This window comes from Neopelma chrysocephalum, unplaced genomic scaffold (genome assembly GCF_003984885.1).
Source record: "Neopelma chrysocephalum unplaced genomic scaffold, ASM398488v2 Primary Assembly neopelma1_74, whole genome shotgun sequence".
NCBI classification, from domain to species: Eukaryota; Metazoa; Chordata; class Aves; order Passeriformes; family Pipridae; genus Neopelma; species Neopelma chrysocephalum.
Genome location: NW_020897735.1, coordinates 6,446,876 through 6,474,678, shown reverse-complemented (window position 1 = coordinate 6,474,678; position 27,803 = coordinate 6,446,876). Strand labels below are relative to the sequence as shown.

Below are 27,803 nucleotides of genomic sequence, written 5' to 3'. Positions count from 1 at the left end.
GTGACGTGCTAGGTGGTAAAACAGCCTGAGTGACAGGGGACAGCCAGATGCAGCTCGGTGTTGGCTCTGTCTGTGGTGAACCTGGAGTGCTTTAGTTGCATTGTCATGGTATCAACGCTGCTGGAAGAATTGGCTCCCCTGCCCCGAGGAGATAGATGGCTCTCCCCAGCTCCTCCTGGCTGCTCTGTCCTATGACAATGCTGTACTATAGCAGGCCAGGGGGGCTGGGGGTTCAGTTTCAGGTTGGGCAGAACGTGTGATATTTGGGGTTTTTGACTCCCAACTCTTGGAGTCACGTGTGTGGCATCACGCACAGGGTCTGGAGAGGGCAGAGTGTTGCTGATGCCCCAGAGCACACCCTGGTATTGTGATTGATCCACAGCTCTCAGGCATCACCTCCAGACAGATGCTGGTCATGAGTGTCTCAGGTGCTCGTCTTCCTCTGTGCCTCTATGGCAAGGAATTTCCTCTTTCTTAAGCTAAAGTCCTGACTTTATGAATCCCAAGTTCTGTTCGCATCCAGAGGCCGATTTGTTGGTTTTCTTGGGTCGTCTCTGTGCAGCCCCATGCAGGCATCTCCTCAGCCCCATGTCCTCGCTCCTCTTCCAGCTCCTCTGGGCTGGTGCTGGGGCTGCAGCAGCACTTGGCAGCAGGACATCAGGTCTTTGCTCCCTCTGGCAGCCTGGGAGTGGGGAATCCCCGATCCCATCCTGCTGACAGCTGCCACCTGCCTTTTTAATTTGGGCCCTGAGCTCCAGGGGACAGCCAGCAGGATCAGGCCCTTCGCTCGGAGGTGTTGAGGAGCTGTTTGGGATGAGTTGTGTGACAATCTTGGTAGTGTCTGGCTGTGATGGTGGTGACAGGAAAACAAATGCAAGAGCAACACCCCAGTAACACTGGTGACCCGAGGTGAGGGGGCTTGTTCTCCTGCCTGCCAGGAAAGCAGCACCCAAAAATCCCCCTTAATAACCCCCTTTCTGTTCATCCTTTTCTTCTCCCTTTAGGTTCCTCTGTGCATTGCTCTGAGAGTCTGGGGGTTTTCGTTCATCAAAGTGCCCTCCCCAGCACTTCTACTTCCCATACTGGAAACTAAGCACAAGTTAGAAACTGCAACCAAGTGAGGAAGGAGGGGAAGTGTGGTTTGTGGTGCCAGAGCCTGGGCTGACCGAGCAGAGCAGCTGGGAGGCACGTCTGGGGGCTCTGGGGAGATGTGCTGGGGGCAGCAGGAGGCAGGATGGGGCAGCTGTTGTAGTGATGTGGGGTCTGGCAGCATCGTGGTCGTGGGTTGGGGAGCCCCTGGCCCGGGGTTCCCGCCTGGGCAGCCCTGGAACTGACTGGAGGCAGGAAATGGAGACTAATCCCTCCCCACCCTGCTGTGTGCAGAGCAAGAGGGAATGAAAAGCAGCTGAAAATCCCGGATTTCCCTTTCTATTTGGCGGGAGGGATGCGGGAAGCACAAGGGAGGAGGCGGACGAGCCAAGTGGATGCAGCTCCACCTTTTCCCCGTGCTCAGGGCTCGGTGCCTCTGCAGCCACTGGTCCTCCCAGCCCTCCCCGGTTATTTCGGGGTCAGTCTCCACGTGTCACAGACCTGGCTGCTGCTGACAGCCCAGCTGGTCGCAGCATGGCCCAAACTCCATCCCAGACCTACAACAAATCTGTTTCCAGGGGCTCTCAGGTGCCAACCGTGCCCCCTGCCCACCCTCTCACTGCCAGGCCGCTCCGGGAGGGAGCTTTGCAAAAGGCAGGGGGTGAATCCCCGCCGAGGCCAGGGTGAGGAGGGGGAAAGGGAAGCTCCCCGGGGGTTTGGCTGTTGCAAAGGGATGAGTCAGTGCGTGCCCCGGCTGGCGTGGCACCGGCGTGGCACCGACGTGCCGCCGCGTTACGCGCCCGCGTGTAATGGAAACCCTGACACCGCTCCTCACCCGCCCGCTGTGAGTGGCAGTGGGTTAATTAACCACTGGTACGGGCCTAATGTTCCCTGCTGAGATTAAAAAAAAATGATGCAGGGGATGGATCGATCAGCCCGTGAGTTCTGTGCTGTGGGAGAAGCTCCTCGGGGGCAGGATGGGGCCTCACTGCTGCAGAAGGTCTGGCTGAAGCGGGATGAGACCCTCGGGGAGCAGCTTGTTTCACTGGCTGCTCCCTGACCCTCCTGCAAAAGCTCGGGTCGTGTTTCCTCTCGCTGTTTTCCCTGCAATTAGGGGAGCCAGAAAATGCTTAAAATCTAATTTCCTACCAAAATAAGGCTAATGCTGTCCCAGTGTCTGTCTGCCCGTGTCCTCTCTCCCCAGATGACTTCTGAACCCGCTGGCCTCCTTCACGCATTTGGCTGAGGGCTCACAGATAATTAAGTCTGTGCAAGTATGATGAAATGAGATGGTTGAGAGGAGGAAAAGAATCTTGTAAATGCCCCAAAACATCTGTACCATGAGTTCATGTATTATTAGACACCAGGAAACCCACGTGGGAGATGCTTCTTACAAACACTTAACCACAAAAACATTTTCATTCTCAGTTTGTACATTTTTAGGCACCGAAAACAGTCTCGAGACACAAAACCATAGGAAGCGACACGAGTAGTTTCAGTGCTCATGGGATGACCTTTTTGTTTTAATGAAAACTGAAATCCTTCGGCACTCAACGTGATTCCCAGAGCCAAGACTTGAAGGAAAAACAACATAAATCATGGACTCGAAGGTAACAAGTTGGGAGGGTCTGCTGTGGCTGGACTCAGTGTCACGGTGTGACTCAGTGGCACTCGACGAGTTTGTTGATATTCGTGCCACTGTAACCGAGGGATAAACCTGGCCCTCAGCCACCAGCATACAGTATTGTTTGGAAGAACACTGCTCCTCCTTGCCAAAAACCCACAACAAAAAAGATTTCTGCTGGCCACGGAGAGAGGCCCTGGAATAACTTCCCCCACTAAAACAATGTGGAGCGGAAACCTTTCAAAGTGGTAATTACCAAAGGGAAAATAATTTTTTTTTTAAACATCCTTTGTCTGAGGGTCTAACAATACCTGGGAATACTAAAAGACTTTTCCAATTCTTAATTGACTTTTCAGCCATGTCACTGTTTGTTTCATCTCTGCAATACTCGGCTCAGGGCTGGGCAATGAAACTTTCCCTTTCCAGCTCCTGCCAGCCTCTTTTCCTGACTCTCACGTGGCCAACACCAGTAAGTGTGTGCTCAGGCTGTTAAAGCAGAATGTTTTCATTTCCACTCACTGCATCCCAGCCCAGACCCAGAGGTGAATTTGGCCCAAAGGACTTGGCAGGGGCTGTGTGGTGTCAGCACCCCAGGCGTGCTGGTCCAGCTGCTGGACGTCTGTGCTCTGGAGCTCCTCCTGCAGCTCCTTTCCCTCATCCCTGTGGCTGCTCCAGGCCCTCTGGCTCCTCTCCTGGCTGCTCACTTTCAATCACATCAGCTCTTCCCTCCGCCAGAGCCTGGCTCCAAGGTTTCACTCCTCACTTCAGATCAAGTCAGCTTTCCTGCAGCTTCGCCGGCGGCTTTCCGACGTGTCTGGGTTTTGATTTATGCTTTCCCTGATGTTTGTGCGGTCAAAGGAGATACAGGACCATTGTTGGAACATCCTTTTCATATCCCCTCTTAAGGGGCTTTGTTCCTGTTTAACTGGGTTTCTTAGTTTAAGTAATCTCAGTTATTTATTTGTGTTGCTAATGTTATGTGTGGAGGACACCTTTTTGTTGCTTCGCTTATTTCCAGGATCTGGCATTTGAATCTGTTCCACCATATTCCTATACTGGGATAACTCTTTGTAGTATGTGTAAATTTGTTCTCCTACCTGTAGCTCTTCAGGCCAGCTCAGCACTGCAGCCCAGGGCCTTGCAGCCTGTTTGGCTCCATGTTTAAGCTGGCCTTTGGACATAATTTAATCTTGTGCAACGTATCAACTCCATGTGCTTCTTCCCTGTGCTTGTGCTGTGGCATCACTTTTCTCCTGGACTTCTTAGCAGCTCCGTGGTACCATTCCCTCCCTTACCTGCATCCAGACATGTCATTCCAGCAGCAGGGGAATAAATGGTGCTGGTCAGGTTCAGGGAGCTGAGTCTGAGCGTGCTGGGGTGGTGACACAGACCCCAACCTCCATCCCTGTCCCCAGGGAGAACAAGCAGTGTGGGGTCAGAGCATGTCCCCAGGGATAACACACGTGCTCAGTGATGCCCTGTATGTGCTGGAAGGAGCTGTCACCCAGGTAGAGGGCAGGGGGAAGCCACCTCTTACCTTCTCCAGCCCAGGAAAGGAGCCAGCGGGATGACAGCTGGAATAAAAGCTGACTTCCCACTCCCCTGCTGAAGCGTGGGACCCACAGCCTGGTCCAAGTTCCCTGTCTGTCTGGCACAGGTGAGGTGGGTGTACCTGTCACCTCCCTGCAGCAGCACAGCTCACCTGTGCCAGCCAGGGAAGGCACAGGTGAGAGCAGGGCTGGAACACGGGCTGGGATGGGAGCTGGTGAGCAGGAACAGGCGCTCTGCCGAGCAAAGCTTCTCTCGTATCCACTGGGATTTCTCTGTGGATCAGTTGCCAGAGCCTCTTGTTTCTGAGATTCTCCTTTTACACGATTCAGCTGAACATGTCATTTTGGCTGGTTGTCATCAGTGGAAAAATGTACTGCCTGCCCTTGGGTGGGTTTTTGAAAGGTGAGCAGAGCCAGAGCTTCGCTGTGTTCCTTATCCACCCAGGTGGTAGATGTGTGTTTCCAATATCTAATGAAATCTCACTGTGTCATTTAACTTTTTGTGGTAGATGACAAAGGCTGGTTTGATTTCAGAAATGAGTTTCCCTTACCTTCCGGGGCTACACCCATTCCCATCTTTCCTTGCAAATTTTTGTGGCTTTATAACCTTTGTCCTCTTTTCTGCCGGTGATTTTTCTTCCCCTGACTGTTATGCAGAGGGCCCAAGCAAGCAGGGATGGAAATTACAATAACAGAGCACCTGGGAGGCTTGAACTCGTCACACGCTGATTGCTAAGCAACACAGAAAAATGTTTTTCCTGTTTTTCTTTTGGTTACAAGCACCTTAGGTGGTATTTGTTAAAAGAGCTGACTGAAACGTTCTGGCAGAAAGGTGATAGGGAGATAAAAGCTGCCTTTAAAGACCAACAGCTCAAGAAATAATAGTCTTTACCGGGGGAGCTCTGGTGTGTCTGCAGCGTGTCAGGCTTCAGCAGCTTAATGCCTGCTGAACTCTGCACTCCAGGGAGCGTCACAGCCGGCGTGGAGGAGCACGTGGAAAGGGAAGAGTGTGACCCAGAGCTGCAACTGCAGCTTCCTCTAAACGTGGGGATGGTCTGCAGCAAAACTCACTGTGTATCTCGTGATCCTCTCGAAACAACGAGCTCCGGGTGAGCTTTGGTCCTTGCTTCCCTGCCTCTCCCTGCCAAAACACTGTAAGCACCACTGTCTCGGTGCTTTTCGCAGCATGGGCCCTGGGCCTTTGGCTTTCTGGGCATATTTTAATGTCAGTAGTTATATCTCGCCTTTTATTTTTCTGAGTATTTTCATTTCACTGTAAATGCTGTGCCGTGCCTTGCTGTGAAGGAATCTAGGTGCCTGCCCAAAGTGTGCTGTGGTCACTTCTTCCTGAGAAAGTCAGGCTTGGTCCCTCCCCATCCCCCCCCATGTTGGCCTTGTTCTGATGAGCTTTTAGAGGTCAGAAAGCTTGAAAAACAGAGGTTTGTGTTGTCGCTTGCTGCTCTAACAGAACATCCTCAAATACTTAATAAGTTGCCTGAAGAAGAGAAGGAGAGAGAGGAGGTCTCTCAAGGGAGACCTTGGAGTCCCCTCCAGTGCCTAAAGTGGCTCCAAGAGAGCTGGAGAGGCACTTTGGACAAGGGTCGGGAGTGGCAGGACAAGGGGGAATGGCTTTAAAGTGAAGGAGGGTAGATTTAGATTAGATATTAGGAAGAAATTCTTTACTCTGAGGGTGGTGAGGGACTGGCACAGGTTGCCAGAGAAGCTGTGGCTGCCCCATCCCTGGAAGTGTTCAAGGGCAGCTTGGATGGGGCTTGGAGCAACCTGGGCTAGTAGAAGGTGTCCCTGCCCATGGCAGGGGGGTGGAATGAAATGAGCTTTATGATCCCTTCCAACCCAAACCAGTCTGTGATTCTATGATTCTACTGCAGCCAAATAGATGGTGCAGGGAGTAGGATGGAGGAGAAATATTCCTGCAAGCTCTTGAGTCTCCAAGGCTTGTGGAATAATTGCATTGCCATCGCTGAGCTTCAGGAGCCGGCAGCCTCCGCAGGAGATGCCGTAGCCCAGCTGTGCACAGGGGCTGCAGGAAATGAAACACAGAATAGCTGGATGGAGAGTTTTAGATCCTAATTGCCCAGGGATTTGGTGTGCTTCCTCTGCTAGGAACTGACAGTAATTAGGGGCTTGCCTCACCGTGGTGGATGTTTGCCACGGAGGAGAGAGCTGCACTCCTGAATTAACCCAATGCCGAATCAGTAGCTGCCCATGGGGGGCTGTGGGGAGGAGGGGGTGCTGCAGCTGGGGAACAGGTGCCCCTGGCAGAAGGGGCACAAAGTGCAGGAGAGCCTGAGCCAGCCTTCCTCCCTTGCCAGCACAAAGAGTTCATAGTGCCTGATCCGCCGGGAAACGGCCCCGAGAAACGCCCAAAACCTGGAGGCAGAGCGAGTGATCCGACTGCATCTGAAACACTCAGCAGAGAACTTCTAAAATCCACTGGCAAGTGGTGGGTGGCTCACCCCTACAATCTGGTTAAATTGGGGCATTGATCATGTTTGCAAGCAAGAATTGGGTCTGGGAGGGCTTGAGGGCTGGCTGTGATCTGTTGGTCCCCAAATTTTGGGAGCAGTTGCTGTAATCTGACATCTATGTACAGATTGTGTGAACAGAGCAGTGACATTGTTGTCCTTTCTCTCCCAAGCTTGGAGGTTTTTCCCTCGTCCTGAAGTGGAAGAGATAGTACTGGTTTATTTTTATACTATTATTGTTGCTTATACAATAATCTTACAGTCAAGCCTGGGCAGTGGAGATGGAAGTCCTCCAAATTAAAATCGGGATGTCCAAAAAATTTTGATCCGGGGCTTAATGCCTAACCTTGAGTTAATAATTCCTTTCCATTGGTAGCACTTTTCCTCTGAAGTACTTTAAAAACATCAGCAGAAAGGGCTTCCCCAGCCCCACAATAGAAGGAAGTGCTCTCGGCTCCATTTTGGAGCCTGACACAGACGCGCCTCGGGAGTCGGTGCCAGAGCTTGGGACAGAGGCCGGATAATGTTGCAACTCCCACATAAACCAGCCCAGTTCCTGTCAGAGGCCGCTGTTTTGGGTCCTGGTTCCCTTGCTGCTCCAACAGGGAAGGCTGGACGTGTGTGATGCTCCAGAGGGGCTCAGCTGGAGGTGATGGGGCTGATTCCTGCCTTCTCTGGTCAGGGCTGAGATCGGCTGTCCTCGGTTCTTGGTGTCTCCTGCTGCAGCTTCACTGAGGCTCAAAGAAAATATGGCTTTTTTGAGGTGGTGCCAGCATGTCCCCTGGGGGTGGTGGCAGGAGCATTGGGGTGTTTGCAGGCAGCTGGATGCCACCAACCCCTGTGGAAGCATTTCTGAGGGATGCTCGGGGAAGGGGGCAGCCTGGCTCGCTCAGCCCATGGCTTGGTGGAAAAAAAACCCTGCAGCAAATATTGAGCACAAGAACTGGGTCACTGTGAGTTTTGCCCTGTAGGAAATATGCTGGAAAGCCCAGCTCAGCAGCAGAACAGGAGATGAAAGTGAAGAAAGGCAGGAGCTCGGAGGGCTGGAGGATGGAGATGAGGGGGATGCTCAAAGACCCACATATACGAGCCTGTATGTGCTCAGAGTTATTAACTGAATATATAAAGTCTGAATCTGCAGGTCCTGACCCCATCAGATTCACCCAAATTGATTCCTAAACCAGAAAACTGGCTTAGAGTTTGCAAAAGCCAGCCTGCATTTACCCACTCCATGTTATTGACCAAGAGGGAAAGCCTGGAGACTGTGGCAGAGGAGCAGAGAGGGGTGATCTGTACGTGCTCCAGTGCTGCCTGTGTGGGTTTGTATTTATTTAGCCAAGTGCTGATTTCGGAGTGGTGGAAAGGCACAAAGTGCCGGGTTTCCCACAGCACCCAGTTCCTGGGCCCGCCAGGGTCGATGGGACATTTACTGCTGACATCAATGCAGAAAAATCAGCGTCTTGTGAAAAGTTTTTTGCTCAGTTTGCCAAATGTAAATTGATAGTATATTTTTTTAATGAGTCACCCAAGTGTGGATCACTTTTCCTAAATCCCTGAAGTCACGTGCATATAAATTAATTGCATTTTGCAACGATTTCCAGACCTTCAGGGGTGCAGGGGAGAAACCTGAGGGTGTGATCCTGCCTGTTCCCTTTCGGCTGTGTGCTTAGAGGCAAATTAGAAGCTCTGAAAAGTTATTTGTTTTGAATCTCATGATTTTCAAGAACCTTGCCCCTGACGGCTGAGTGTTTGGGGTTAGTTACGCTGAGAAAACATCCTGAACTTGGGCTCCTGACCCCGCTTTGAGTGTTTTGCTTTTCAGACCCAGAAGGTTCCCAGGAGAGGAGAAAGGAAACTGACTGGCTATTTTTAAACCCTTGCAGTTGCCTTCCTGCCTTATATTATTTATTATCCATTATCAGAAGTGTTTTTCCCCTGAAACCATCGTTAGTGGTCAACCAAGGGACCGGTGAAAATTGCCCATCAAACAGAGCTGCATCTTTCCGTAGAGGTCACACGAAGCTGGAGGGTTTTGCCAGAGTGAAAATGAGTGGTGCTGTTGTTTGTGATGTGCACTCGAGCAGTGCCCAGTGATTCCAGTGGTGGGCCATGATTACTCTGCCCTAGGGCTCAAACACCAAAGCAGAATCTCCCTCCCAAATGCCCAGAGAGGCAACACTGATGCCTGCTGGAGAACTGGGCACTGCCTCCAGTTTTGGCATGTCCTGAGCCAAGTGATGCACGCCACTGATGTGTTTTGTAGCACATCTGGCAGCATCCTGTGGTTCCTGCATGCCGTGTCAGTGGGTCTGGGGACACCTCTGCACAGAGCATCATCACAACCTTCTGCAGCAGAGAAAGCTCTGGTGACCTGGGCGGGGATCAGGGCTGGATCTCTGTGTTAAAACCTGTATCACCCCCCAAAGAGCATCCCAGAGGTGTTGGGCTGCCATGGGCACTGCAAGGCTCTGCTGTTGGGCTGGCTCCCCTTTCCCAGGCTGTCCGGGAAGTCCCCTTTGACCCTCTTTGGCTCCAGATAAGCAGGACAATAGCCCATGTTGTCCTGGCTCATCTTCCTGCCTGGTAAACTTTCCAGTTTGAAGCCTGTCACATCCCTGGCAGCTTTGTTAATCCTTTCCTGCCTGGGCAGGAGCTGTGGGTGCCCTGGGAAGTGCTGGACGTGTGAGCCTTGGCTCCATGTTCTCATTGGAAATAAAGCCACAGGGCTGGAAGGCCCTGGGAGGGTGATGTTATTTCAGCTGTGGAGGGAGCTGAGGCATAAAAGTCCGGGTTTTGGCGGTGTCAGCAGCGACTGCCCGGACCCTGTGATGCAGTTTCTCGGCAGCGTGTGAGGAGGGAAGGGGAAGAGCAGGGGAGGGCAGGAGCACGCTGTGCTCAGCGCAGGGGGTGACGAATGACAAACAGTTTTCCCCGTTTCTCTTTGCGTCTGAAAACAAAATTATGTTGCAGGGGTTCAGCATCATCTCGGAGGCTCGGGGGCTCTCTAAAGTGGGATCTGCAGCCCCGCTGTCCCCCAGGCCTGTTTTGCTTTCCCCGAGTCCCTGCTGGGCTGAGCTCAGGTGCCTTGGTGCTTGGGGGGCCTGGCACGGGGAAGGGGTCAGACCCTGCTCCTGGCACCGACTCGCTGCGGGGCCTCGGTCACATCCCCTCCTCTCCCGGGGGACACTGCCTGCCTGTCCCACCGCCCCCGCGGGGCTGTGACCGCCTCACCCCATAAAGCCCAGCTGTGGCTAGCGAAGGGCTGGGCAGCGCTCTGAGCTCATGGGCTGAGATAAAACTTGTCTGTTCGGATGAAAACACGTGCTCTTAAATATTCATGCGCTCGCATTTAGTACTTTTTTTCTTTGGGTGGTGGCGCGTGAACCCCAGGTGCTTTACAAAGATCCTCCTCCGGGGCCGCTGTCACCTGTGTGACTTCGCTCCCTCCCACCCCCCGTTAACACCCCGGTGTTTCCTCCGGCCAGCACCGCCCACGTATCCCCCCCCCGAGCATCAACCCCGCGCCCGCCGCCCCTTTTTGTGGCCTCGGGGGTTTTCACGCCTCCCGTTTCCCCGTTCCCCCTCCCCGCGGGGGCTGAGCCGAGCCGGGCCGGCCCCCGGGGCGGGCGGAGGCTGCGGGAGGAAATCCAGTGCCTGGTTTACAGCCGAGCCGGCCCCGCCGTGACATCAGCCCCGCTGGCTCGGCGCGGGGGCGGCTGCGGGCTCCCGGCGCCTGCCCCGCTGCTGCGGGAGCTCCCGCACGGCACCGCACTCGCACCGCCGCGGCTCTCCCCGCCCGCCGCCTCCGGACACCCCCCGGCTGCCCCGGGCACTCTCTCCGCTGCGGCTCCCCGGGCAGCCCGGGGTTCTGGCGGGGCCGGCGGCGGGGCGCGGGGCCGGGGATGCGGTGGAGCTGCCCATGGTGAGCCGCCGCCGCGCCCCGCAGCACCATGTCCCCGCCGGCCCCGAGAGGATGTTCGAGGGCTGCCGGCGGGCGCGGAGCCTCTGGGGCGGCGTCAGGCTGGAGGTGGCCGGCGAGAGCAGCCCCGTGGTGCTGCACAGCTTCACGCAGCTCGACCCCGACCTGCCCCCGCTGGAGGTGAGTGCGGGATGCGGGGGGAGATGGGGCGTCGCTGCTGCCGGGAGTTTGCAGGGGTGGGAGCGAAGCGGGCCCTGGTGCACTCCCCTCTTTAGTTTGGGGTTCTCTGCCTTGCTGGCAGCGCTGGCCCGGAGTTTGGTGAGGGAATTTGTTGTAGGCAGCCTGTTACACGTAGGATGTTTCATAGAATTCTGTTTTGTAGAATCACAGAGTGGTTTGGGTTGGAAGGGACCTTAAAGGCTCATCTCTTTTCAACCCCCTGCCATGGGCAGAGAAACCTTCCAACTAGACCAGGTTGCTCTGAGCCCCATCCAAGCTGGCCTTGGAAACTTCCAGGGATGGGGCAGCCACAGCTTCTCTGGAAATGTGGGAAATGGCCCCACCACCCTCACAGAGAAGAATTTCTTCCCAATATCTAATCTAAATCTACCCTCCTTCATCTTAAAGCTATTTTCCCTGTCCTATGTTCCCATGTCCTTTCTAAAGTCCCTCTCCAGACTTCTTGTAGGCCCCTTTAGCTACTTTGGGGTGTTTCATTTTACTGAATAAAGGGATGCTCCTGCTTAGCTTTTTTTGTGGTGAGTCCCTGTGCCCTAGACTGGCAGGCAGCTGCCGGGCTCTGCTGGGAGAAACCAGACACTCTCCCTCCAGCCACCCAGGGAAAGGGGCAGATGGTTAAAACTGGGGGCTTTTAATATTTTATTTGAGACTTTGGCGGCAGGAGGCTGCTCAGATCTGAGCTGCTTGTAAAAGCCTTCAGGCTTGTCCAAACCACAAAAGTGTCCTCTGGGAAGGTTACGGGCACTGGGAGGACTTTCCTGGAGGATGTAGAATATTTGTGCTTGTTTGGATTTGACCTCGGGTTGTTCAAAGTCAGAATGGTCCCTGTGAGGCCCAGGTGGTTTATTGATGGCAGTTGTATGTGAAGGCACCCAAAATAATCTGAGTCAGAGCTGGGCCTTTTATCTTAGTAATGGATGATCGTCATCGGTGTGATGGGAGTGTCACTGATGGGGAGCAAACGGTGTGTCAGGAGAGGCTCAGCTGGAGGAAGGTTTTGGCTTCCAGAAGTCCCAGCCCTGCGTGCTGGTGGTGCAGGGGTTAATATCAGCAAGGGTCAGCAAGTCTGGCTTTGCTGGGATTTAGAGCCAGCTGCAGATGTGCTGCTCTGGATGCTTCCCACTGGAATGGGGGTGGTGGAGGGGGGGGGGAATCACCACTAAAGCCTCTTTAGTTACTGTGCAGATATCTGCCAAGGGCAGCCAGTGTTTTGAGGGGCAATGGCTTCTTCTCCCGGTGCCAAACAATCTACCCTATAACCTGTGATGGGAAGTGTTGGTCAGCACAATCTACCCCATAACCTGTGATGGGAAGTCTTGGTCAGCCACGGACAGGAAGGGATGACCTCAGGCTCCGGCTGTATCGGTTCACCTCTGGCCTGGTGGCAGCGGCTCATCAGCTCTGCCGAGGGTTCAGGAAAGCTCCATCCAGCTTATTTTTCCCCCCCTTCTCCCCTCCCTGCTGCTCTCTCCTGGGGGTGGGCGTACTGACATCGTTGTGAGAACATCATCTGGTTCGTGTTATGCCTGGCAGGAAGTCCAGCCTCGCCGGCCTGCGGCGCTCCGGGAGGCTGAGGGGCCACGCTTTTGGCAGGGAGAGCAAGAGGAGGGGGGAGGAGAAGAGGGGGTGATGCAGCGTGTGCTGCTCCTCTCATCCCAGGGGAGAGCCTGCCTGGCACATGCAAGCCCCCACACACCCCAGCAAGCCCCTGTCCATCCCGGCTGGAGGAGGCTCTGGAGGTCAGGAGAGGGTTTGGCATCATCTTGGGGACTGTGAAGGAAAAGTGACCAGGGCTGAGGGAGGCTTTGCTTGGCCCCCACTGGCACTGAGCAAACCCCTGCTCACCCGAGCATGGCACAGAGACAGGACTGCCAGCCAGACCTGCTCTAGAGTTGTCTTTGCCCAGATTTCTGTTCTGGGCTGTACATGGTCTGTGCTGTGTAATGGTCAGATCACAGTCCCAGCATCTGATGGCTCAGGCTTTCCTCCCAGCCCTGAACAGCTTGCAGACAAATTCCTCCTTTCTCTGTACCATCCATTTGCAAGTGATGGCAAGAAAAGGGGCATCCCAGAGGGGTGTATGGTGACCCATGGCCGCCCAAGCAGCTTTGAGATGCTTAGAGAGCTGATAAACCTCCAGCGTGTTCAGTTCACAACTGGGGAAAGGATAAAAGTGTCGGTGTTGTGACAACTGTGGTGGCAGGAGCCTGGCATGGTTGTGATCCTCGGGTTGAGTTACTCTGCAGGATGCATGCTGAGAGGAGAAGGCAGATTATTTGAACAGGAAAACCTCCAGAGACCATCAGTGTTTTTGCCAAGCCCTGCTGATGTCCCCGGGTCCCCAGTGGGAGCCTGGTGCTGCCACCTCTGCCAGAGGGATCTGTGCTCCCCGGGCTCACCGTGTTCCCAGCGCTGGGACAGAGCTGGTTTCGGCAGAGCTGTGCCAACTCATGGGCGGACAGTCTGGTCCCACAGGGAATAGAGGATCCCTGGAAAGCTGCTGGGCAGGTTGCAGGGAATGTGGATCTCGTTCTCTGCTCCTCGCTGAGGCCCTGTGGATGTCAGCAGGGAAGACTTTGCCTGTATCCCCCAGCAACGGTATCGATCACCAGGCATCACTTGGAGGCCTCTGGGCCACCTGAGCCGAGTGTTCTTGCCATGATTTTAACCACAGGGGATGGAAAATTTAAACTGTCTCAACTGCTCTGATTGACAGAGCAGCTTTGCAGACCTTTTGTTTTGACCTTTCCAGTTCCAGTCCGTCCCAAATCAGCAGTGAGTGTCAATCCTTCCTGTCCAGCAGGAGCCACAAAGGCCCTTCTCCTGGTCCTGCTGGCCAAGCGTGCCCTAAACACCACTGCAGATGACACAGACTGAAACTTTCATGCAGCTGATGTTGCTGAGCCTCTAGACAAGGCTGGGCTGACGCTTATAAAAAAAGCTCCTGTCCTTGCTATTCTGGCTCTGTTTGTTTTCTGAACAATTAGATTTTCAGCTGCTAAATGCATCCTTGAAAACTTGAATGGCTCAGCCCAGATGCCTTGGAGGTCAGTGCTTGTTCTTTACAGCTGAGAGGGAGGGGCGAAGATATCTCTTAAAAGCCATTTTCTTTTAGCTTCCTATGGTGCCTTTGGAATAAGATCCTTTTCTCCCAGCCTGTTCTCCTCCCCCAGGCACAACCTGATATATCCCTTGCAATTTGCCTGATGAACATCATCTGTTGGTATTTCTTGGACGGGGACCTACCTTCTGGCTCACTTCCAGGGAGGTTTGGAGCCGGAGGTGAGGCCGGGAGCAGGCTGAGATGCTGGTTGTTGGTGGCTGATGCACAGTGGGAATAACAGAGGTGGGAGGGATTTTTTTATTATTATTTGATATGGTTGGAGAGAGGCTTCTAAATGTGTTTGTGTAAGAATTGTGTTACTCAGAGGCTGCCATGCCATGTTTCCATAGGGCTGGGAATCCCCATGCTGGGATCTCGCTGAGGTTTTAGTGGATTTAGTCCCAGACTGGCAGCCCTGGAAACTGAAATCTTTGTTTATTCACAGGCTGAATGGGACACCTCCCACACCCTCCCCGGGTCACTCCTGTGCATCAGAATTGCTCCCAGGGCTCCCTGCAGTGGGGGAGGCAGGAGGTCCTGTGCTGCAGCTCAGGGTGCTTCAAGCCCCCTCAGATCACACAATTGCTCCACTCCAGCCCTCTGTTCCATAGCTGTTAGGGTGGGATCAGCAGGCAGGAGCAACTAAATGCAGTCTTGGAGTATTTCCCTGCTTCCCTGTGCCTAGCTTTGGGGTGTGATGAGCAAAAGGAGCATCAGGCTGGCCATGCCTGCAAGGATGGGTCTTGCTCAGCCAGAACCCACCACTGTTTGGGAGCTGGGCTGGCTGTGACCACCCCACAATTAGAGCCAGAGCATGACCTGCTTTTAGGGCCACCGTGGTTGGTCTGGCTGTAGGAAGGGCTTCACCACCAGCAGCTCCTCCATCACCCTTCCGAGCTCTCTAATTGCCATCCACTGTGTCCCCCGAGGGATGTGTAACTGAAGGAACAGAGAGCTTATTTAGGTCACTCTAGACCACATTTAAAGGCTGGGTATCCCCTGCTCACACTTTCTCTAAGGCCGTTATCTCCAGAGCTGTCTAATGACCGGCTTTCAAGCGGGCATGTTCTTTTTATTTAAATATATCCTTGCAGCAGGGCTGTTTCAGTTCTCAAATATTTCTTCATCTCCCACGGACTCAGCAAGAGGGGGGAAAAAAATGTGGTTGCTAAGGAGCAGGATTTGGATACAAAGCTGGCTGAGCTGCTGGCGGGGGGCCCGGGGGGCTCCGGCACAGCTCGTGGCCGGTCGGGGTTTGTGCATTGCTTTGGTGGGACGGCACCTGTGGGGTCTTGGTGAGGGGGGTTTTGGGGTTTGAAACATTTCTCGGGCCTGGGGGAGAAAGAGTTTGAGTTGTAGGACTCGTACCTTCCCCAGATCAATGCGTTCTTTCCGTGCTGTCAGTGTGCATAGTGCTGGGTTAGATCCCAGGGCAGCATCCCTGGCTGTTCCCAAATGTGGGAAGCAAATGTTCCCTTTGCTCTGGGGGTCTGTGGGACCTTGGTTTTGCAGAGAGAAGCACCTGTAGGCTGAAAGGTGGGGCTGGCACCAGGGCTCTTAGGAGGGGGGGACATGTTAAGCATCACTCTGAAACTGTATGGCAGCCTCTGGCTGGAGCATGTGCCTGCCTGGGAAACCCAGCAGCAAGGGAAGGACTTTGTTTGGATACCTCAGTTGTCTCATTCCCCATGTTTGGATACTTGAGTTGTCAGTTTGTCTCATTTCCCATGTGGGGACTCACCTGCCTGTCGCAGCAGCCCCAGCCCTCCTGGCTCAATAAAGATGCATTTGGACTTTGCTCCTGAGTCGTTAGGGAAAGGGAGCTCTGGCATGGAGCACTAATCCCAGTAATCCCAGCTGCTCCCCAGGCTTGCAGGTTGGCCGTCTGAAGGGAGTCACGGGGAGGGGATTGCAGAGGGGCAGAGGTGTGAGGGCTGCTCTGGGCTCACAGGCTGGCACAGGGGTAGCTGTGCTCAGGGGTCATCTGGAGTTTGCAGAGGGGCTTTTGTTCTCTTTAACACCTGGGAACAGCTCTCCCAGAGGTGTCAGGAAGGTCCTTTCCTAATTCTCTGCCTGGGCCACGTGGTTGCGTGGGCTGCAGTGAGCAAACACTGGTCTCCTTCAGTGCAGTGAAGTGGTGACTCTGCAGCGCCCAAAACCTCTGTCCCTCTCCACCTGATTTTGTTCGGTTTGTTTTTGTGACATTATGCAAATCACCTCCCCAGTTTTTGGTTATGTTCCTGGGGCTGTGTTGGCACAGGTTCTTGTAGGGCAGCACTTCCATGTTAGATAATGCCAAGTTCTCTCTACCTGAGGGTCAGAAGTTATGTGACAGCTAAATGTCAGTGGAGATTAAGCACACGCAGGGGCACATGGTGTGGCTTATTTCACTTGCTTAGCTCTGCAGCAGCAGGTTTGTTTTCATTACACAGTTGGTATTTCCACGAGCCCTGCTGTCAGAAACATGCTGGGACGGGAAAGGGCGTTTTCCTACTCCACACGTGGGGTGCTGGGTGCCGGTGGGCACCAGAGACAGGATGGAGATGGCTCTGGCTGCCAGGCACCAGCCGAGTCCTCAGAGCTGACAGGGGAGGAAAAAAAGTTGGTCCAACTTGCAAACAGGGCAGATTGGAGAGGAAACTCATCAGAGGCAACTTCATCTGGAATGCTGAGGCATTATTTTTAGAGTGGCTTTGCCCTCTGCTTACCACACTTCAGCAAACAGCAGCTGAGCCCAGGGCTTGTGTGGAAACCTGCTTTTCAAAGGCCTCACTACCCGTCTTACCAGAACTTCTTTTCCTGTGATGGAGCAAAACCACGCACCCTTTCCCTGCTCTTTGCAGCGGTTGGGTCTCCATGGAGACCCGCAAGCTGAGAGCCTGCCCCGGGCTCCCTGCTCCAGCCAGCATGTTCCTCTGTGAAATGATGTGTTTGCTTTGGGTTTGCCTCTTAGAGCTGGAACGAACTTCAGGAAACCATCATTCAGCCAAGCTGGGCAAAGCAAAGCACGTTGCCTGGGACTGGCAGGGTGAAAGCTCAGCCCTGGGAAGTGAATAAGGATGCTGAAGCACGCACACCTTTGTGTGCTTGGGGGGTTCAGGACCTCATCATCCATTTTAGGCCAGAACTTCAGAGATTTTGCTCAGACACCTGTCTGAAAGGCTCAGCTGGTGGCCTGCTGCCGGTGAGGTCTGGCTCAGTGCGCTGGAGCAGCAGGAGCTGGAGGATGTGGGAGGTGTGAGCTGGGGCTGATGGTGTCACCCCCAGTCCTCCCATGCTGCGACCCCAGCGATCGCTGCAGGCCGTTCAGAGCAAGGCCAGCGCTCGGGTTGGTTTGTCATCTTTAAGCAGCCCAGCTTTTCTCCAAATGTTGCTATTTGTTGGCCTTTGATGATATTTTTAATGGGCATTTGGTCCCAGCTGCAGTTCTGCTGGTCAGATGCTCCTGCTGAGCAATGCGTTGGCGGTGCCCGTTGCTGGTGACTGGCACTGGGATTACTGGGTTTCTAGACAATGTGGTTTGCTCGATTCAGTCCCGGTTGCAACAGTGAGAGCTGGCACCAGGACAGGCCTGGCTGGTCCCTCCCTCGGAGCACTGGGGTGACTCAGAGCATAGCTATGGCTCATACCAGTGTCATAACAAACACTTATTCCCCGAGGTGGTTCTTGGGGGGTGGGTACTCCACAAACTCCATCTCTCCCAACCCTCATTCCCATGGATGTTAGCATGTTCCTCAGCTTTGGGAGGATTGGGGCTGTTGGAGACTTGGCCTGTCTTATCCAGGCACCGTCAAAGGAAAGGAAGGTGGGCACCTCTACCCTCCTTGCATTGATGCTGCCCCATGGTCATTGTGCACTTCAGCTTTTTGGGTATCCCAGGATGTGTTCCCCAAAATCATTTTATTAAATGAGAGGATGAACTGCAGGGATGCTCGTCTGTGGCTGGTAATGCCAGAGGATGAACAGGGCAGGGTGGCAGGAACAGACGAGTCGAGGTGGGAGCGTGCCTGTACTGGCTCACCAGAGTGCCATGGCCAGGAGGAACAGGCTCACCCATGTGGTGTTTTAGCTCCTGTGAAAGAGTATGAGGGAATGTTTGCCTGCAAATGCCTGGATGACCCAGTACCAGGTTGAAATCCCGATGCCCAGGGTCCCTGAGCAGGCACAGATGGGCTGCTGCAGGCGCTGGTTTGTCTTCAACATCAGCTGTCTCTGGAAAAGGGCTGTGTCTTAAGTGGTGGGAGAAAACACGGTCCCAAAAGTCTGTGCTGAGTCAGAGTAGGTGGGAAAGTGGAGCAACCCTGTGTGAAGCTGCCTCCCTGCACCCCCAGGGTTTGGCTGACACCTGAGGGAGGGCTGGCTGCCTGCTGGTCCTGCCCTGGCTGATGCTCCAACGTGGTCCAGGGGTGAGCCCTCACCTCCAGTGCAGGGCTGAGGGTCTGGAGAGGGAATTCACCCCACCAGCCCGGCTGCCAGGGCGCCCACATTCCTTGTGCCACAGGATCTGGCACACCCAGCACTCAGGGCAGGACCTCCCTGCTGGGGCTCCTGGCATGTCTATGCTCAGGCACTTGACAACAGCTGGATTTTTATTTTTTTTTCCCGGTTAATTTCTCCCTAAAGGTGCCAGTTAATCTTAAATTCTCAGTTGCTTCAGCTGTGGAAATCACACGGAGTTGCCCGAGCATCCTGATTGCAGACCCCCCAGGTGTCGGCTTGTTGACACCTGTCCTGTGCCTGCTAACTTAGCACCTCCCGCCTCGTTGACACCTATTTAAGTAATGCTCTCAAGGTGAGATTTTCTTGATTACAAAGCAAAAAGCGCTTCTCTCCCTTCCAGCTTCCCGCAGGCGCCCGAGGGAGGGGAACAACTAGCAGGGTACCGTGCAAGGGGAGAGTCTCTCCCAGCCCTTCCCTGGAGCGAAGGGGATGTCCTGACACCCGCAGCTGGGATGTGCTGGGACGCACTGGGGCTGCGGGTGTCAGGAGGAGGCTGGGACGAGCCAGGCTGAGCCTGCAGCAAATGGAGAAATCCTACGTCATCCTGGCCGGGGTGGGAGCTGGGCGCGGGGGGCACGACCGGGAGAACAAAGCCTCGCATTTATTCCTCCCGTCCTTTCACCGGCAGCCCCTCGCTGCCTCCCCGCGCTGGATTGTTCCTGCATTTTCTCTGCTTCAGCTGTTTACTGGGTCACCCTGGTGCAGACACGCACACAAAGAGCGGAGCCATCCGCCGAGCCCGTCCCTGTGCCACCGGCGCTGCGAGCCCCGCTCCGGCCCCGGGCAGCACAGTGGTGCCATTGAACCGGCTGGGAGAGCGCCCTGCTCCAGGGTCAGGGTGGGCTGGCGGCATGTGGAGCCCCCCCGGGCATCCTCTTTTGCACATCGCTGTGTCGATGGGATTTTAGGGAGGCCCCCCCCAGAGCTCTGGGCTTGTCATCTTCGCCCACGCTTCGATGGCACCAGGTTTAGCGGAGGGAATGTCAGTTGACGTCAGGCAGAGTAAACACACATGGGTGGACACATTTATTTCACGAGGGTTTATTTTGGTTCAGCTTATCGGAGCTATGGATACGTCTGAGCTACATGGAGATGAACCTTGCTCGGATGGAAGCGAAAGGTGAGGGCGCAGTTGCCATCTGCCAGACTGTGACCAGACAGGGCTCTTGGACAGCCTCCAGCCTGTCCACCCCGATCTGTGCTCCTTCAGAATTCCAGAAAGATGGCACTTGGCTTAGTTTTCCTCTCTGCAAGCTGCAGCAGGCGAGTGACTGCACAGGCAGCCATTTACAGCTTAGCCAGGCTGCTTGGGAATGGTGTGTGATAAAACTCCCTGGGAAGGTCACCGTGGGGCCTTATGGGATGGTTCAGCATGGCATGGGGGGCTGAAAGCCACCTCCTGGGGCTGGGCTGGTGTTTCCCACCTGGCAGTTGCTGCAGCTGTGATTGTAGCTTTGCCCTTTTTGCATATCCCACCTTGCTCATGCTGCAGGAGCGTGCCCAGGTGCACTGCGTACGTGCCAGGGCAAGGGGCAGGTTTGACAAAAGAGCCTGGTTTTATTGCAGCTGGTACTACTTAAAATTAATTTTTTGGCTGGCACAGTCTGGACTGGCACATTGGCTTTGAGCCAAGAGCTGGAGAATACTTATTCAAGGTTTTGTGTCTCTGGGAGCGTAAAGACTTGACTTTTGGGAAGATGCACTTGCTTACAGGTGGTGATACAATGCAAGGGACAACTGTTGCCCTGGAGTTGCTGCAATGAACAAGTCTGTGTGTCCTGGTTAATGTGTGTTAAGACACAACTGACATTTTAGGGGTGACCATTCCAAGTGGTTTCAAGGAACATCAGCTCCAAATGCCAATCTCATCACTATCCATTTACCAATACACGTGGCAGTTTTGCTGACACAGAAATAACACACTTTGTGCACAAGGGCCCTATTTCAGCAGTGGAATTGATAGAGTAATGTTAGGTCAGGTAGGCTTGAACTCCTCAGGACACTCTCCATGTTTTAATTCACATTTGAACAAGGCACTGGGGAGCTGTCATGTTGCATGTGACTTATAGGTGCTTCTGTACACCCAGAAAAAAAAAATCACTTCTTGGGCTTGTTTCAGTTATGTTTTTTACAGACATTTCCATCTTGTTAAAACACAGACCTTTGTTCTGAGCTGAAATGACTTAGGACGAGGCGCTCGATCTTTATTTAACCTTACAAAGCAACATGTATTAATTTTTCACACACCAGTTTTCACCGGTCGTGTCACTCTGGTTTCACTTCCAGTAATTACCCGTGGGCTGTGGGCAGTTGCTCTGTGAGGGAAGTCCAGCTGCGTCCCCGGGCCCCGATCCGGCTCCTGCGGAGGGGATGGTGCTGGGCAGGGATGGTGCTGGGCAGGGATGGTGCTGGGCAGGGATGCTGCGCACGCCAGAGAGATCACGAACACAGAGCCAAGGGCTGTGGAGCAAGAGCTGGAACTGCTGTGTCGGCCGGATCTTTTTGCCATCGACTTAGAGAGGAAGCAAAACCTGCTGCACTCAGTTTTCTCCTAACCTTCCACAGCCTGCAAAGGGAGCCCATCCCAGCACGTCCCTGGTAGGGAACATGAGGCCGTCCTGCATGGTGGTGTTCTCACATGGGATGCAAATGTCTAGGTGGAGGTGCTGGGGGGTTTCTATACTCCTGGGCGTAGGAAACACAGGGTTTGGAGTTAACCAGTCACCTCTGGCACTGCCTGTTGCAGGTGGAGTTTGCTTTTCCCTGGGGAGTCCCCCTAGCAAGGCTGATTCCCCCCCCCCCCTCAGGGGCCTGATCCTTTTCCTTGAGGGCTGGGAGGATGGAGTGGACACGCAGCATCTTTGAAGGTCTTTGACTCTTGATTTCCAGACCATAAAAAGAGCGAAAACGTCTCTACATGTTGAGAAGGCTCTTAGTTTTCTTTAAAAGCAAAGCAGAAGCAAATGGGGGAGGAATCCTGTGTATCTGCTCTGTCTCGTTTCTGGACCCGAGCGCTGAGCTCCTAATCCTGGCTCCAGCCACTGACTCACTGCGTGCGAGTCACAAGATGCCTTTGTAACCGATCCGGCAGCTTTCCCTTCTCCCTAAGCCACGAGGGTGGAGGAGGCTGCCTCTGGATACTGTCTGTAACTCCTCTGGCTCACAGACACAGGGTCAGACCTGCTGTCGGTCTCAGGAGCCCCAAACCCCGAGGGAATCCCCGCAAGATGTAGATAAAGGGTGATGTGCCCTCCCTCTCTGCCCCATCCTGCATGTGGTGCAGGGTGATGCACTGCTCCAGGGCTGTTCCCTACGGGCACAGCTTTCCATGCTGAAGCACCTGAAGCGGAGCAAAGGGTGTCAGGAAAGCCCAGCTGTGGAGCCCAGCAGCTGATGGGGAGAGAACAGGCCCCCAGCTGTCGTCACTGGCTTGGTGTCCTGGCAAAACCACCCCCTTTTCATGGAGGGTTTAAGTTTAGCTTCTGGCCCTTTTTCTGTTCCTTTCCTGTTTCCTCCTTTGTTTTTGTGTTTTAATGGGCTGTTGGAATCGGTCCTGGTTTGAAGCAGCTCAGAGGAGGCAGGAAGGAAGGCAGAGAGTGTTGAAAACCCAAAGGAATTGTGTCTATCTGCTGAGCATCTCTACATGGGGAGCAGCACCCAGGTGGGGGGGGCTGAGCTCCATCAGCAGCAACAGGAATACGGCTCAGGGAGAAAGGAGACAGTGGGATACCAACTTGCTTGAGGCTGGCGTTGACTGGAGTGAACCATTGTACCCCAGTGCCACCATGGCTGTTGCTGGGATGGTGTTTGGGAGCAAAAGTGCTCAGTGGGGCACTCAGCAAGTCCTCAGTGGGGTTGCTAATCCAAAGGATATGTCGTGAGTCACCGGCACAGGCAACCACCAGCGTGGGCACCTTTCCTTCCTCTGGACACGGGGGAAGTTTGGCAGCTTCCTCACCAGCTTTGGGCAGTCCTTGTAGCCTTCCTGAGAAACAAAACTGCTGATGAGTGCGAGGAGCAGCCGATCCTGAGCGGCAGAACCGGGGGGGAACAGCCACCTCAGGGCTTTTTGCCCGGAAGTCCCCACGAGGGAGGGTGTTGTGCTGTGTGCGCTTATTTTGGATGTGCAGGACAGGGGGTGCTTCTGCTTTTTTGCGGTCTTTATCTCGCTTCACAGAACTGCACTTGTTTTCCTTTCGCTCGCCGGGGGTGACTTTTTTCCTATTTCCTTTTACATAACGTTGTGCACTTCAGTTTACATAAGAGGCCTCAGACTCTCTGCTGTTCATTGCATGGGTTCAGGGGTTACTCCTGAGGGCGAAATGAAAGTTAACCTGGGGCTCGTGGCAGCCGTGGAGGATATGGCCTGTGGTGGAGCCTGTTTCTTTTGTTTCCGGAAAGGCCCATTTCCCGTTGCGAGTGGGAAGGGATTATTCTGAGAAAACACTGGGGATTCTAAAGACAAAACCCCCACTTTCTGTTTCTGCCTTTATCACCTTTCATCAGGTTCTTTCAAACCTTGTGCAAATGCGGAGCTTCAATGAGAAGCTCCTGGTGATGTCTCAGGGGCTCAGCTCTGCCTTTTCTTGACTCGTTGGCCAGTGGGACTGTTAATTCCCAACAGGCACACATTCCCAGCTTTCCACGGGCAGGGTTAGTGTCTGCTTTCTCTCTTGTGCCTGGTAGCAGCAGCATTTTGAAATCGTGATTCTGTGTTGTACATGTGTGCAGAACAGGCATTTTGTGTAGCTCAACTGAAAGGGAACAGAGTAACACGAATATCTTGATTGTTAAACCAGCTGTTGTCCAGGGAGCATCAGTAAAAGCACTTTGAGCAGTTGTGCCTCTTCCACGTGTGCTGAAATTAATACCTTTTTCCACAAACCGTTTATTATTTTACGCCTTCGGAGGCCAATGCACTAACCCAGGACACGTGGGACCAGAGCTCTTAAGACCTGGTAATTGTTGGGTAATTGTCTGTGTAACGTGGAGGGATGCTGTCACACTTAATCCTGTACTATCCTCCCGCCTTACTAAAACCACCTTCGTGGCTGATCTCAAACACTTTCCAAAATGCAAACCCTAGCCAATATTTTGCTTCGCTGTTTGGCTTTTGCATTTTCCCCTCCCTTCAGCCGGCGAGAAGAGCCGAAGGCAGAGTCCCTGCTGCTCTGCCTGGCTCTGCAAGGGTCCCTCACACCCTTCCTCCAGGCTCACAAACCTTGGCTACGTCTCTAGAGCTCCTTATTAAACCTCCGTGTGAAGACGTGGGGTTTGACACCACGCCGAGTACAAGAACATTCAGCAGACAGTAGAGGAGTTTATTGCACTGAGCGGAGCGGGAATTCCTCCCTGGTGTAGTCACAAAGGCTTTGAACCATCAGTGGGAGCTCCGGCAGCCCGGGGCTATCTGCAGTTGGAGGAGGCAGTCCCCAAACCCAGGCAGCCATCTGGTGCAGACCTCCGGTCTCATATTTCAGGGGATGAACTCCTGCAGAGTTCACTCACGGCTGCTGCTGCAGAAGCCTCTGCTCTGCACAATTGGGCGTCTGATACCCCTGAGTTAAAACATGTGGTTTTTCCTTGTGCCCCTCCATCCAGAGGCCTTTTTCCTGCTGTGTGCAGAGGAGCAGGGCTGCGCACTGAGCTGGAGAAATCACTGTCAAATGTTCATTTTCTGTGTCTTCCCTTTTTTGATGCCCATCTTGGGATGTGTTGGATCTCACTTTCTGGCAGGCCGGGTCCCGTCCGTCTGAGTTTGGTGGAAGGTGCAGATACCATAAACGTCAACGTGCTCAAAGTTAGTGTTTTCACAGAAAAACTTTGCTGAATCTTGTTGCAGCCATTTAGAGCACTGCATGGAGCTGTTGGATTCATCTCTTGTACCAACAGAAGGGACTGTTGACCTGTGTCTCATGCTCAGGTCTCCAGGCTGAGCACCGACGAAGGAGGGTTTGCATGTGGGCACCAGGCTGTGGTTGTGCTGACTGAGCCTGACTCATGTTTCCTTCTGCTATGAGGGGCAGAAAATTCCAGCAGATATGTAAGGCAGGCAGTGGGGAGGAGTTGACTGTTGCAGTAATATTTACCAGCACTTCTCTGTCTCTTTAGAGACCATTTTGAAGGCATCCAGCTTTGGTTGACTTGCTGGAAATCCCACTGTGCGTGTCAGAGCTGCAGCATTGGTGGCCAGTGCGTACATAAGCCACAGGTCAAAGTTTTGAGCCTCTCCCACCCCACTTCCTCATCTGCAGAGGGAGAAACGTGCCTTTGATGCAGGTGTTGGGAGTGGGGCTTCACTGGCTCCGTCCTGCCGCTGCTTCTTTTTGCTTCGTTGGTTCTTAACCCACACGCGCGGAATGCACAATCAGCATCTCGGAGAAGCAGCGGCCGTAGGAAAGAGGAAGCTCACACAGAATATAAATAGCCAAATTTTAGAATGTGCCAGTGTAGCAGCTCGGCTGGCTCTTGGCGTGGGCCCGGTGCAGACACCGCTGGGAAGCCGCGGCCTTCGTGTGTGGTTTGCAAAGGGGGAACTTCGGGGGGATATCGCACGAGTCAGCAGGACAAAAAATGAATGAATCTTGACAATCTTGAATATGGGAAGGAAATGAAATGTGCTTCTACGCACATCAGAATGGGGTGTATCCCCTGCACGGGACACGAAGTACGGAGCGAAAACCCCTGCAATACTTTCCACTGTAGTTGCACAGCAGCTGCCAGTGATTCATGGGTTGATCCTGGGATGTTCTGCCCTCCCATGTGATTTAATTTATTAATTTAGTTGCATGTCAACAGGCATCTGATTTTTTTTAGATATTTGTGTCTGAGATTTACAACTGCCCAGCCGAGTCTCTTTTTCTGAGTTAGACCGTACAGGGCTCTGGTTCTGCTGGACCCAGAGCTTTCCTCCAGCCCAAAGTCTCAGCATAACTGGGAGATACACAGGGTGGGGCTGACATGCAGGTCGGGTGATGAAAACTGAGAGAGCCCAGAAGAGCTGGTGTAAAGAAAGCCCTGTTGGTGGTGATCCCCCTTCTCTATCACTGCCTCTTGGGTAATGGGTTCATGTGCTCAGGAGGCATCACTGTCATTTTTGGAGGTTCACATCACTCTGGGCACCAGGGTCTGATGGCCTCTGTGGACAAATTGGAAAGTCTATCCATGACTTTTTCTTTTTGTTGGAATTAGCATCTATAGTGGAAGAAAGGCAACTTGGCCAACTTGATTAGGTGCCATCATTGTAGGGGGTTGATCCAGAGTGGATACAAAGCTGCTCTCTCCCAAGGTTGTGCCAGTCCCTCAGGGCAATGTACTGGAACATAAATTTATGCCATAATTTATCCCAGAGCACAGAACAAGAGAGGGACAGACGCAGGTGTCAGGAAGGATGTCTGTTAGTCTGCTGCCCTGTGCAGGTGCTGTCAGGGTTGGTCTGGAAGCCAGTGAATCCTGGGAAAGACTTCTGATGTTCACAGCAGAGCTGGAGTTAGGAGCCTCACAATCCCTCGAGCTTCAGCAAAGCAAAGCTCTCCATAATCTGGCATGAAGTGAGAAGAGCAGGTTCAGCAGAAAGTGAAAAAGTCAGTAACCCTGCCCAGGGGGATTCTCTGTCCTCATTCATTACAACCATGAATGAGAGGCTTTTTCCAGTTTCCCCTTGCTCTTGGAGCTGCCTTGATTCCTTGCTAATGACCAGCCCCTGGCTGGAGCAGGGTGTGATAACAGTGCAGTGGCCGCTGCTGTGATGGTGACGATAAAGGATGGTGGGTAAAGAGCCTGTGGGTGCACATGTGATCCTCAGCTCAGGGTCCTGCTCTGCTCGTGTCTCTTGAGATGGGAGATGCCTGAAATGAGGGCCCTGGGCAGGGCTGTTCCCATGTTCACAGGGAGCAGTTTGGAGGAGGATTTTTTGCAGGGAGCAGCATCGCTCCTGGGGCTCCATCTCGGGTCCCTCCACAGCAGCTTCTTCCCTGGCAAGCCCTGTGTCGTTGCCACTGCTCAGGGCTTTTTATGCCCTGGAGGGGCCGGTTGCAGGGAAAGCCACGGGCTGGCTCTGGCTCTTGGCTGGCAGTGTGGTATGCGGGGGAGACTTGTCCCTGTGCCCCACAGCACGTGGGACACCTCCCCCTGCTAACCGGCTTATTGCCTTCGGGCATGTTCTCCATCTGCTGAGCAGTGGGTTTTGCCGTGTGTCAGACCCTGTCCCGCCATTTGGTGTGGGGGCTGGAGGGCGGGGGAGATCCCCGCGGTGTTTAAAAGGATCTGGATAAACCATCTTAAGAGAGGCACTGACTCAGCAGAGCGTGGTGAGGGAGGAGGAGGAGGAGGGAACCAAATCGTCCTTGTGGGGCTGGAGCTGCTGCTGAGCCCTGTGCTGGCATGTGGTGCTGGGGGATGTGTGTGCCCGGGGACCTAACCCAAGAAGCATCACCCCTTTCCTCACCAAATTCTAGGTGGTCTCTACCCCCCAGAGCAGAAATGTGAACCTCATAGCTGGGTTGGGCTGTGGCCCAGAGGCGCCCTGTGCCTGATGCCGATTCCTGGGATTTCCCCCCCCAGCTTTGAGCTTCCTCTTGGATTTCTGCCTCCCAGCGCTGCCAAAGCTGGTGGGAGCTTGGTTTGGCAGTTATTATTTATTAGGGAAGTGCACGGAGGTGCCCAGTTCTGCAGGGACAGATTACTGAGATTACAGTCAGAGCAGGTGGCAGTGTCACCTTACGGGAAGGGCAGAGGCTGGGGAAGGGGGAGGCAGCCAGGGCTGGGTATGGGGTGTGCTCTCACTGCCCCCCTCGCTGCCCAGCGAGGGTCCCTGCTCTGCCCAGCACCAAGCGCTGGCACAGCCTGGCTTTGCTGAAGGACTGAGAAATGGAGTCAGGAGCAGACCAAGAGCATCTTTCCAAAGTCCTGCCTCTGCTGTGGGCAGGTTCAGGAGGGCCCAGAGCTGAGCTGGCCAGACTGGTGTCACCGGGTTTGTGTTTCTGAGCAGGTCAGGGAGGCTCTTGCTGCCTGCTGGCTGTTGCCTTTGGCTTGCTGGGATGCCTTGTATGAGCCACAGGAGCATCTCTGCTGCGCTTTGCTCTCCTTATCTCATGGTGTATCTTGTCTTTCCACGCAGAGCTCCACACAGGAGATTGGAGAAGAGCTGGAGGATGGTGTGATCTACAGCATATCGCTCCGGAAAGTGCAGCTCCATCACACGGCCAACAAAGGGCAGCGATGGCTGGGGGTAAGTTGGGGGTTTTAGAGGTTTCCAGGCCACAGGAAGCATGTATTTATTTGGGTGCAGGGA

General features: G+C 53.9%; 1 protein-coding gene across 5 annotated transcripts in view; it reads left to right on the top strand.

Annotated features, from left to right (window-relative positions):
- Window positions 1-27,803, top strand: part of RALGDS (ral guanine nucleotide dissociation stimulator) — a 58,647-nt gene that overhangs the window by 22,678 nt on the left and 8,166 nt on the right. For 2 of the 5 annotated variants that reach the window (XM_027687685.1, XM_027687683.1), the window contains exons 1-2: window positions 10,605-10,848; window positions 27,630-27,740. In XM_027687685.1, coding sequence (XP_027543486.1) covers window positions 10,669-10,848; window positions 27,630-27,740 — 291 coding nt within the window. In that variant the 5' untranslated portion in view covers window positions 10,605-10,668. Of the gene's footprint in view, window positions 1-10,604; window positions 10,849-27,629; window positions 27,741-27,803 lie in introns of those variants that run through there. The other 3 variants (XM_027687686.1, XM_027687684.1, XM_027687682.1) reach the window with 2 other exon arrangements.